At 36.6% G+C, this 12959-nt stretch overlaps 1 protein-coding gene across 1 annotated transcript in view; it reads left to right on the forward strand.

Moving 5' to 3' along the window:
* Positions 1–1365: 1365 nt before the first annotated feature.
* Positions 1366–12959, forward strand: part of LOC107729162 (signal transducer and activator of transcription 5B-like) — a gene marked incomplete at its 5' end in the record, with an annotated part of 14422 nt that continues 2828 nt past the window's right edge. Inside the window, 9 exons of the mRNA XM_016539558.1 lie at positions 1366–1453; positions 2177–2299; positions 2820–2912; positions 5023–5229; positions 7807–7901; positions 8680–8822; positions 9011–9166; positions 10129–10180; positions 11092–11196. Coding sequence (XP_016395044.1) covers positions 1366–1453; positions 2177–2299; positions 2820–2912; positions 5023–5229; positions 7807–7901; positions 8680–8822; positions 9011–9166; positions 10129–10180; positions 11092–11196 — 1062 coding nt within the window. The remainder of the gene's footprint in view (positions 1454–2176; positions 2300–2819; positions 2913–5022; positions 5230–7806; positions 7902–8679; positions 8823–9010; positions 9167–10128; positions 10181–11091; positions 11197–12959) is intronic.

Consider the following 12959-nt stretch of genomic DNA (forward strand, 5'->3'; position numbering starts at 1 on the left):
AAAGTTCATCAGCATGCATTGATTAATAGCATGTTGTAGCGCAAAGAAGAAGAAAAAAAAAACGTGCTCGTGCAACCAACTGAGAAAGTTCATCGCAAAAGAGCGACCAGTGGGAAGAATGAGTCTGCCCAGCTCCCCCTGTCAATGATCTAGCACCCCCTCAGCACCTGCATTCAAAATTCTCTGGCGCCGCCCCTGGTACATCGATGTATTTTTAAAAAGCAAAAATTAAGTTTGTCCAACTCTAAACCCAGTCCCCAAGTAAATTAGGTTATTAAATAAAAAAACTAGCAAAACGAGTTGCGCGGTGTCCCCACCACTTTTCAAAGGAAAGTTACGCCACTGTCACTAACACACAATTTTTATGCACAAAGACAATTTTTACCTGAATTTGTCACTTAATGGACCTTGATCTTAGTTAAATTGCTCATCACCTTCTAGGGGTGTTGAAATTAATCGTTCCATCGATGTAATAGACCATAATTGATTATAGCCTACTGAGGTCATTCACATACACGCTTGTAACGCAAGTATTAAAAAAAGTACCCACTATTTTTAAATCCGAGATTTGGGCACATTTTGGAAAAAGCAAGCTTAGTGCGGGAAAAAAAACATGTTGTTTCAGTGTTTTACTTCAGATGTGCTTTCATTGACTCCGTTTGGAATGCAGTACGTATTAGATGCACGAAACTCTCGTACTGACAGACTTTCACGTTTGCTTTGTGTTTGTTTGTCCTGAAGCTTGATCGCGGCTGCGGTTAAATGTACTTGCATCTTCGAATACTTTTATGATACGAAATTGATGTAAACACAGTCAGTTATGTTTTCAGAACAGGACAAAACATCTGTCGAAATAGATCTGTGCATTAGTGTGAATACAGCCTATTAAAGCTGCCACTGTCTATGATCTCATCAGTAATAATCAAACAGTAATAATGCTGAGGAAAAAAAGAAAAACCCATAACTATGATAGTCTGTAAACTTTCGGATACTTAAAGCACTCTCAGATACTGAAAGTACTTTTTGTTTATCACTTGTAATTGTCTTTTTCCCCCTTTATTACTTTATATTTGCTTGTCTGTTTTGAAGCTATATTTATTTGGTTAAGTTCTTAGCAATTGTTTTGATTTATTATTAATTTGTATTTATTTTAAAAAGTAGCCTGCTTATTTTTTTAAATAAAAATGCTCAAGATAAATTTGATATATAATCGTGATGCATCGTGATATCGAATTGAATCGAATCGTTGACTTGATAATCGTAATCGAATCGAATTGTGAAACCAGTGGCGATTCACACCCCCATCACCTTTTGTACGACTATGCAGAATAATATTCTCTGTGTTTGTATGTGTCTGTCTAACAGTGACAGCAGTGGTGAGATCTTGAATAACAACTGTGTGATGGAGTACCACCAGACCACAGGCACTCTCAGTGCACACTTTAGAAACATGGTAAGTGCTGTGTGGCCGTCTAAAATCTGACTTTAGAGAAAACTCTGTAAGATGAGTGTGTGAACTTGACTGAAGGGGTTTCTAAGTACACTGTCAGCCACCATTTAAGTTTATTCATAATTTACTCTGTACCTGCTTAGAGAGTTCTATTCTCGGTTATGCATCAGAAATGAATCCAGTTAACACTTAAGCAACACTTAGCCCTGTAAAGCCTGACATATAAATCAGTAGTCATTGCTTAGTGAACCTTTAGATAAATATGATACAATAAGCTGTATAGACGACGTACAGTAGATTACAATTTATGAACAAATTATCAAACCAAGTAGTATCTGAGCACTAATGTTTCTTTTTACAAAATAATTGTATTTCTGTGCATTTGTCAACCAGAAAGTATCCACACAATCCTGCCTTAATTTCCACAGTATATTTTATTATATAATTAAAATGATCCAAATTAAAAATTACTTGTGAAATATTTCACTTCAAAAGTGCTTATGTTTTTTAAAACTTTATTTAGAATAAACACTTGGTTAGATAATTTGTTATCTAATTTTACAGTCTTATTCGTATGCAGTGAATGACATTTGTAAATGTAGCTTGAGTACTTTTTGGGGGTGTTTTATGTGATAGTGACTCGTGTTACATAGGAAGAAGGAATTTAACTGCTTATAATAAAGTAAATATATATATTTTCTCTTTTCTTTCTCATGTGTCATGTAGTCTCTGAAGCGGATCAGGCGTTCAGACCGTCGAGGGGCGGAGTCTGTTACCGAGGAGAAGTTTACCATTTTGTTTGAATCACAGTTCAGTGTTGGGGGAAATGAGCTGGTATTTCAGGTTAAGGTGAGCTTGAGAGGTTGTGTGCCTAGTAAATGGTATCTGTCAGGAACCGCTTAAAGCAATGTAGCAAAATTACATCATAGTTAGCCACAAAGATATATAAAATACAGTAAAACAGTAATACTGTGAAATATTATTACAATTTAAAATAACTCTTCTATTTTAATATATTTTAAAATGTAATTTATTCCTGTGATGGCAAAGCTGAATTTTCAGCATCATTACTCCAGTCCAGATCCTTCAGACATCATTGTGTTAATCTGGTGCTCAAGAGTATTTATATATATATAATAGTTATTATTTACAACTTGGTTCATTCATTTTTCTCATCCAAACATTTTTCCCCCAGACTCTCTCTTTGCCTGTGGTGGTAATTGTCCATGGAAGTCAAGACAACAATGCCACGGCCACTGTTTTGTGGGATAATGCATTCGCTGAGGTGCTCAAGAGTATTTATATATATATATTATATTATTTACAACTTGGTTCATTCATTTTTCTCATCCAAACATTTTTCCCCCAGACTCTCTCTTTGCCTGTGGTGGTAATTGTCCATGGAAGTCAAGACAACAATGCCACGGCCACTGTTTTGTGGGATAATGCATTCGCTGAACCGGTGAGTTCCTGAAACATCAGTGCATCTTTGGGTGGATGGTGTGGTGTAATGGTTAAAGATCAGACCATCATTATTGTGCCCTTGAGCAAAGTACTTAATACCAGGTTGGTTGTGCCTGTAATAAGCTCATGAGGCCATTGTATAGCGATATCACATGAAAGTCATGGAAACAAATTCCCAGGTCATGTGGTGATAAATAAAGGTCATATAACTTAACTAAGTTAAACATCACAAAGATAGGCCCTGACATGACAACACGCAAGACTCCAAATCATACGAAATGTAATTTCTCACCCACTCACCAGGATCTCAAACTCCCCACAACAAACAAACAAAATGTTTCGGGTTACACATGTAACCATGGTTCCAAGACGCTGTGTCCTCTAGCGGACACTATGGGGACTGCCACCAGCAGGACCGGTGTCTGAAGCACGTGTGAAACAACTCCAATCCCATTGGCCCATGTAGCCCGTAATGTCACAGGCGGGTGCTCGGAAGAGAGCGCCTGCTGAATCAGCACCAAATGTCTGAAGGACATGTGAAAACAGGCAAGCCCTAGGCATGGCAATGGGACGCAGCATCTCGTTCCCTCTCGGGGAACCATGGTTATGTGCGTAACCCGAGACGTTCTCTCGCGCTGCGTCCGCTAGCGGACACTGTGGGGAACGGAAGCCACTGACGGCTCGGGGCACTAACATAACTCGGCAAAATGGGGAACCCAGCCAATCAGGAGGGATTTTCCATTAACCAAGCCAAAAACACAGCTATCCTCAGAAGCCTATGTTACAATGAGCCAAAGCAGCATGCAGGTAGGCCTGTCGCGATAATTAAATAACTGTCTAATCGTGATTATTTGATCTAACCGCGGTTGTTTCAGACAACCGCGATTATTGTGCTTTTTATACGAGACAAGGGGGAGTCATACACCAAAAGAAACAGAAGAGCACCAGTTGCTTTTCATGCACTGTATAGCCTATACAGGGCTCCAGACTCATTCTTTTGCAACTAACTTTCTCAGCTGGTCGCACGAGCACATGATTTGGTCCCAATATTTTTTTTTTTTTGCGCTACAACATGGGATTATCCAATGCATGCTGATGAACTTTTATCATAGTTTATAGTTATATGGACAGGCCCCACTTAAAAACCCCTGACTAAGCTTAAGGGGTAAAGGGAAGTAGACCACTACTTAAGTTTTCTACTTAAAACCCTAGAAAAGGGGCTCAGGGGGCTGCCTACTTGAAAAACCCTGATAAGGGGGGCAGCCCAACCACTTGTGTCAGAAACCTCGGACACGGAGGCACACACTTTCTAAAACGCTCACTTGCCTCGGTTTTCTCCATAACATCTTCACACTTACTGACAAACAAACGGCTCGTGAAGAAAATAAAAGTTGGTGACGTATTTGGTAGGCGCCCTCTTATACTTCTGGGCCAGCAGGTGCTCTCTTCCGTGCACCCGCCTGTGACGTCACGGGCTACATGGGCCAATGGGATTGGAGTTGTTTCACACATGCTTCAGACACTGGTCCTGCTGGCGGCAGTCCCCATAGTGTCTGCCAGGGGTCATGTTTCATAGCGTGGGTGTTGATTGAATGGCTGATGGCATCTGACTCACGTTCCTTTACTGTACATGCTCTACGTTTATTCTCTTTAAAGGAACAGTGCATCCATAAATTTAAATCCTGTCATCAATTACTCACCCTCATGTCATTTCAAACCTGTATAACTTTTTTCTTCCCTGGAACACAAATGGAGAAGTGAGTTAATAACAATAAAAGCATTTAAAAGTAGTACATAGAAGTCCGTACAGGTTTTGTGTAATATCAGATCATCATGAGTCACCAATATGGTTTTCTTCGAGGCAGCAGGGAGTGGCATCCATACAGAACATGTTAGATGCTTATGCAAATCAAGCAGGATGTGATGAGTGCAGGAGTTGATGTAATATATCCCTCTACACTGCCATGAAATTTCCCTGTTCCTGTCCTAAAAAACAACCTTAAAAGCAAAGTGATTGTGACCCACTGAGAACCTGCCTAATGAGACACTTTCCAACTGTAAAAGGTTAAAGTTTATGATAATGTACTAATTTTCTTGTTCTCTCTCAGGGACGGGTGCCTTTCATTGTGCCCGACAAGGTGTTATGGCCGCAGTTGTGTGAGGCTCTGAATATGAAGTACAAGGCGGAGGTGCAATCAAATCGAGGTCTGTCTGAGGAGAATCTTGTCTTTCTCGCTCAGAAAGCCTTCAGCAGCTCCTGCATCAACCCGGAGGACTACCGCAACATGACCATGACCTGGTCACAGTTTAACAGGGTAAATACGCTTTTTCCTGTGATGGCAAAGCTGAATTTTCAGCATCATTACTCCAGTCTTCAGTGTCACATGATCCTTCAGAAATCATTCTAATATGCTGATTTGCTGCTCATGAAACATTTCTTATTATTATAAATATTGAAAACAGTTGTACTGCTTATTATTGTGATACCTTGTTTTCAGCATTTTTTGATGAACAAAGTTTGAAAGAACAGCATTTATTCTAAATAAAAGTCCTTTGTAATAATGTAAAAGCCTTTACTGTCACTTTAAATCAATTTAATGTGTTTTTCAAAAAATAAATAAAAAAATCTTACTGATCCCAAACTTTTTAAACTATTTTCAGTGTTGAAACATAAATAGGCAAACTGACAATATTGGGTTTGAAATGTAAGTTGCAATTTTAAACCAGTAAAAATATCAGTCATAATGACACATAAAGACCCCTGCATTCAGTTGCACTCCGTATTGAATATAATCAGTTTTGTACTTCAATATTACTCATGAAATCATGGTTTTGACAGCTTTACATGAGCTTTGATTAAGCTGAAAGCAATATGGCCTATTATTTCGCAACAAATTCTGACCGTGACTGTGACCTGCTGCTTGTTACCCAAAAGCACCGCCGTTATCGAGCAATGTTCTCACAGATGGTTTAATCCCAAACTAGTCTCTCATCGTCCTCGACTTTTTCTTAATTTTAATTGGCAATCCATCGACCTGGGGCAGAAAGTTAGTTGATCTGATCGACATTGCTTTTCGTCCATTGCAATAGTTAATGGTTATTCAGGAAGTGAGGTGTGATCTGAGAGCTTTTGATGTGTAGGCAGGCCTAAGGCTGTGGCTGCCTTTGAAACGGCCCTTTGCTGATCTGCTACATTGAGCGGGCAGTGTTCTCAACAAGGGCCTTTGGAGTTCAGGCATCGTTTGTGTTTATGGCTTTGTTTATTTAGTCACTGACACAATGCTCACATATGCACACACTTGCACAAAGTTTGTGGGAAGCCTGATGATGATTTGAGATGCTATAAAGAACATCTAAAGCTTAAATGGAAACAAGATCAGAATATTCTGCACTATTAGATCACAAATTTACAAATGTCACAAATTGCTTATTTTGTTTAGTGACCTAATAATGCAGAATAATATATATCCAGCCAGCAACATTTGACACTGTAACATTTGCCACATTTTGCAACATTTGACACTTTTCAACATTGACACTATTGAAATAAATAAAATAAATCAAAACGGAACTAAATAGCTGAATAATGACGGTATTAATAATGAAATTCAATTTGTTTAATAACAAGCATTAACTCTCTTTATTTTCCTGCTTTTCTGAAGCTGCTTTGAAACGATCTGTATTATATAAAATGCTATAGAAATAAATGTGGCTTGACTATTTATTTCCATGTTTAAATTAGATTCTAAATTCCAAATTTTCACATTTGAACCCCATTGTACATGTTCAAGAGACATCTGTGTGTTTGTGTGGCTCTGTGTGATCTTCATGCTAACAGTTGAAACGGTCAGGACCATTGTGTTCTAAGAAATAGAGTGATTAAAGTGAGAGAGATGGAGATGAACGCTTCCTGTCTTGAGTCCTAAGTAATGTGACTTTGCTTGTGGATCACTAATTAAAAACAGAATGAACATGAGGCAGTGGATCATGCTCTCATTCAGGCAGTCATGCCTGTGTTTCTTAAGCCCTGAATGTTCCCTTTACCGCGCACACTTCTAGCTGTGTACTGTCTGATTTGTGTCAACTCCATATCCATTTCCAATGAACGCATCACTTGCGAGGAACACGTACCAGGAATTCAGCAGATTGTTCTTTCATAATTCCATGCTTTGTTTTTCATAACTGTTAAGCATCTGTGAGGAAACAAGCTTCATACATGCTTTGATGAGGTTCTAGTCCACAACATGCTACTAGGGCTTATTTAACACTGTAGATCTTTACACACACTCTACAAAAAGTAGATGTAACTAATAAAATTAATCTATGTAGGTAAATATTGTAAGTGAACCTTACTCAACATGTATTACTTTCTTTCTTCTGCGGAACATGAAAGAAGATATGAGATTTAAAAGAATGTTGGTAACCAAACAGTTTAAGTGACCACTGACTTTCATTGTATGGAGAAAATTTTTTTCTCAAAGTCTCTTTTTCTTTTTGTTATAAAGAAAGTAAGTCGTACAGGTTTGGATTGCCGTGAGTAAAGTTGACATGATTTAAAATCTGATTGTAACAAATAACCATCTATATTAAGTAACTGTAAGAAGATTTCTTAAGTTGTATCAGCTCTATGAAAAGTGTTCCCTTTATTTTAATCTCACATTTCTCAAGTTACTAAGTGTGACAACATAATCAGCAATAACAATGTAAATAAAGCTTGCAAATGCTAAATCTGTCAAAGAGGTTGAGATGCCTCAGTTTTGTTTTGGTTGTTTGTTTTTAGAACTTACAGAATACAAATTTAGGTAAATCTGTAGTTGTTGTTTTCTCAGCATCATTACTCATTTACTGTGCATGTTAGTCTTTTAAACCTGATTTGTTTCTTGTCATTGTAGGAGAGTTTACCAGGCAGGAACTTCACTTTTTGGCAGTGGTTTGATGGTGTGATGGAGCTTACTAAAAAACACTTGAAGCCTCACTGGAATGACGGGTAAGAACTGACCTCTGTGAGAACACGAACATATAAATCAAATTCCTGCAGATTTAATGTTAATGATAACAATTCATCCAAGTGTAAAAGCTAAAAAAAAACTTTTTGTTCCTGCTCAGTCAATGAACGAGCAGAAAGTAATAGCATAAAAGCCGTTGCTCCTCTCTGCCCTCACATAACAATGACATCTCAGCTGAGAATGCTGCCGTTTATGCCGTATGAACCAGCGGGGTGAATCTCACAAAGAAATGACTGTGATGTTTGTTCGTATTTCAGTTATGTGACTTTAAATGGAAAATCCACTTAATTAACAGACAAGAAAATGGCACATTGGTTTAATTCTGAAAATTCATGGACACTTCTCATAGTTTCGGTACATTTCACCTGGCTGCTCTACTGGAAATTGTTATTCATAATGTATCACATTCTTAAATCTGGTTCTTATTTTATTTAATTTTTTGCGTGGTTTTTAATAGATATCTTCATTATGAAGTGCTTCTTTGCCATGGCAACTGGCTGATTGAGAGATAGTGCTGGTTAAAACTATACATTAAAGGCATTAAACCATGGATGGATTAACACAGGAGTAAGATCTGAGAGACCTCTTGCGGCTTTGATAAGATCTCTTTCAACCCCCAGTCGTCCATATCTTGTAATCTTTGTATACAAATCATGATGAAACTAAACAGTACACAAACAATAACAGCCTCTCTGTCTTTGTGTGTGTAAACATCCTTTTATGCATGCATGTTTGTGTTTATGTGCTTGTATGTCTCAGGGCGATTCTTGGCTTTGTGAATAAACAGCAAGCTCAGGACATGCTGATGTCCAAACCCAACGGAACCTTTCTGTTGCGCTTCAGTGATTCTGAAATTGGTGGCATCACCATAGCCTGGGTGGCAGAGAACCCTAACAAAGCAGGTAGAACCATTACTCTGCTCCTCCACTGCCATTCCTCAACACACTTAATTGCACGTTACAATATTCTGTTGTATAATAGGGACATTTTATGCATGGTATTTGAAAACAAATCACTTACAGTGGCTTTAAATGCTCTTAAAACTATTTAAAAACTTCTGCTAAAGAGTGTGTATGTGTGTTCTTCATAGGAGAAAGGATGGTGTGGAACCTCATGCCATACACAACCAAAGACTTCTCTATCCGCTCCTTGGCGGATCGCATCAGCGACCTGAATCATCTCCTGTTCCTCTATCCTGACCGGCCCAAAGACGAGGTCTTCTCCAAATACTACACCCCTCCACTGTGTAAGCTTGATCTCTATTTATCTACATATTTTTAATCTTTTTTGACATGGTATATATATACACAAACTATCATTCAAAGTCTTTGGGATCAGTATGTTTTTTTGTTTTGTTTTTTAAAGGGGTCATATGATGCAATTTAAATTTTTTCTTTCTCTTTGGAGTGTTACAAGCAAGCTCTTGGTGCATAAAGAAGATCTGTCACCAAATACACAAAAGAATGTTATTTTTAGCAACATCATATGACCTCTTTAAGAAATTAATACTTTTATTCCACAAGGATGTATAAACTAATCAAAACTGACAGTAAAGATAATTGTAATGTTACGAAAGATTTATATTTCAAAGATGTTACTCTATAAATTAACTTTTATTCATCAAAGAATCATGAAAATCATAGTTTCCTCAAAAATATTAAATAGCTGTTTTTAAAATTAATAAAAAGAAGATCTTTTTGAGCACACATCAGGACACTGACGTCTGGAGTAATGATGCTGAAAATTCAGCTTTGAAATTACAGGAGTAAATTACATTTTAAAATATATTAAAATGGAAAACAGTCATTTTATTGTAATAATATCTCACAATATTGCTGTTTTTACTGTATTTCTGATCAAATAAATGTAGCCTTGGTTAGCTTTGACATATTTCAAAAAACATTTTTTTTTACCAAGCCCAAACTTTTGAATGGTAAAATATTTATTCAAAATGATTTATATGCACAAATATTACATATATACATATATATATATTATATAGCCAGTAAAAACCATTATAAATACATTGCAAGCCTGTGTGTTTGCATGTCTGTGTGTTCATGTCTTTGGGTTTAAATGAGAGTGTATCACTCTGGCTAATCTAGCGTGTTTGTGTTTGTCTGTGTGTGTTCTCATTCACATACATAATGTGAGCCAGTGTTATGTTATGGTTTAGGAATAATCTGTTTATCTTTCCCACCTCTATAGCTAAAGCTGTGGACGGATATGTAAAACCACAGATCAAACAAGTAGTGCCAGAGTAAGTACACACACACACACTTTGTCTCTGTGTGTTTTTCTAACCTCTCAGTACAGGTCTTCACATCTCTGAAATTCAAGAGCTAACCTGTTAGCTCCAAGCGATAAATCTAATTGCACGCTATCATATTAGTGCTGGCCTGACTCTATGGGCAGTTATTGGTTGCCATGGATACTTGAGACTCCACTCACTCCTCAGCATATACTTAGCTCTGTTAGCCTCATTAGCAGCATTATTTATCCATAGGTGGATGACCCCGTTGGTCTCGTTAGCAAGCCTTCCACTTCGGTCATGCACAGCAGGGAGTCATACACCATCAGTCTCAGATAATTCAGTTCTAGTCATCAGCATTCTGAGGGAGTCATTATCAAACTAGCTCTTAATTTTGAGGGTTAGCAAGAGCTGTGTGCAGAGTAGCAAGCTGTGAAATAGAGCTGAACAGAATGAATGAGCTGAACATGTCTTTTGTTATTTTTGGAGGTTTCTGGCATTTTATTGAGGGAGAGAGAAAAGTAGGGTGACAGGAATTGTTATGGGAAGCTGTATCAATATATAACAGACTTTAAACTAATTTCTCAATATTAGATGAAAAACGTATATTTAAAAAACTTTATAAATATTAAAAAAACAGAGAAATGTTGCAACTAACTGAAATAAAATGTTGAAGTTGAAAGACTAAACTTACTAAAATTAAATTTAACTGGGAAAAAAAATTAAAACCAAATTTAAATACAAAAAAACTAAAACTAATCAAAATGACAAAAGTATAGTCTAATATAACAATGAAAATATGAAAATAAAAGCTAATTCAAAATAAGAATAAATACTGTAACAGTATATAAATAATGCTAAAAATAACACTGATGATGTTAAATAATTGACTATTTATGTGTGCATGTGTGTTCACGCAGGTTTGCGACACCTAACCCCGACCCTGCAGCAAACCCCACCTACATGGACCATGCAGCATCTCCAGCTGTCAATCAACCACATGCTTATGGACTCTATCCTCCCATGTGAGTATACAAATATGTGTGTTTTCTGTCTGTCTTTATGATTCTGCATCTGGCTTGTTATTGTTAACTAAAACCAGAACTATTAAAAGTAATTTTTGTTCATTGAAATAAAATAAAATATAAAATAGTAGACAATTAGAAATGCTTTGGCAAATAACAGAAATAAAATAAGCCTAAGTACTAATATTACTAAAACTGATACTGAAAATTACAAAAAAATACTAAATTACTACAACTAAAAATTATACTAAAATTACTAAAACTAAAATTAAAATGAAAACTGAAGATATAAAAAATAAAAGCTAATTAAATTAAAAGCTAACATTAATAAATACTACAATGGTATATAAATAATACCACCATAATCAGGCAAACATTTATTATTGTTATTATTAGTTAAGTAATTTAATTATGAATCCAATATGTTTAGTTTTTTTTACCATGCTTAAATCAATTCTTCAGTTTTTTCCTTCAGATCAGCACAGAAAATATTTGTTGATTTCATCTGGACCACCACATGCTGTAACGTATAATAACAGCTATTATAGTAAATAACCCTCTAAAATGTGCTGTATATCCTATGGAATTGACGTTATTGCAGTGGCGCCTGCAGGTGTACGGCTGTACGCACTGTGCGTACCATGAGCGCTCAGACTGACCTGAGATTTGCCCCGCAAACATTTCAGCAGTTATTATAGGTCTGTGTGTCCCGTATTTCTGTCGACTGAACCAGTCATGCTATTAATTATGAATTTATCAGTGTTTTGCATGCCAAAGTCAATTTCTGCATAGAAATATTACGCCAAATAGAAGCAGAAAATCATGCTACACGCACGTTCATGAGATCGGGTTAGCCTACAACAATGCATTTGTTGACTATTTCACAAATGGGAATACAACGAATTCATGACAATGTTTTACATTCAAGCTACCCATAAAATTTATAGTGAAAAGTACTTTAAAAGCGTCTGAAATGCAATAAAGTAATTTTAAAGCTGTTTTTTAAAGCATTTGCTGCATGGATAAAAAAATAGGCTAATAAATAATTCACATATCAGACAAAATTGCATTGCCGCAAATCCTTAAAATTTTAAGTTATTCAGTAGCGAGGCATGTAGAGGAACTGCTCCGTCGACCGATGGAGGGCCAGTGGAGCGGCCAGCAGTCATGACCTTCATCTGTGACTTTTCTTCCTAAACAATGTTTTTTTAAATACATTTTTCTCCTACTCTTAGTGTATTTTCCCCATTTGTTTCTCAGTGTGGGTCTTTATGACTTTCAGTTTAGCTTTTTCTCTATCTCTCTTTTTTCTCTTTCATCACACCTCTTTTACTTTCCCCCATCCCTTGTTTCTGTAGAAGAGAAAGGAGCTAATGGAAGAAGAAAAATACAATGAGCCTTCCTCTAATTAAATACCACCAAACAGTATTGTAGGAAAAGAGAGAGAGAGAGATGCATGTTATCTCTTTTCCTTTGTGCATGTATTTGTTTCAAATTGACTTTTCGCAGAACAAATCTGTGAAACCCTTAAACGGAAATGTACTACTGTAAGGAACATTTTTATGTTTTTCAAACTGTTCTATGGTTTATTTTGAGGGTGTTCCGATATCTATTGCATCTGAAGTAAATGCATATTATCCTTTGCACTCTTAAACGAATGCTTTCTTGCAGACGATGACATTATTGTTACTATGGCGATTGCAATATAACGCTTCTGTACACTAAAGAGTGTTTAGGTTGCAAGGCTGTTAACATTCGTTGCA

The sequence above is a fragment of the Sinocyclocheilus rhinocerous genome, unplaced genomic scaffold (genome assembly GCF_001515625.1).
Source record: "Sinocyclocheilus rhinocerous isolate Xijiao unplaced genomic scaffold, SAMN03320098_v1.1 scaffold1029, whole genome shotgun sequence".
NCBI lineage: Eukaryota > Metazoa > Chordata > Actinopteri > Cypriniformes > Cyprinidae > Sinocyclocheilus > Sinocyclocheilus rhinocerous.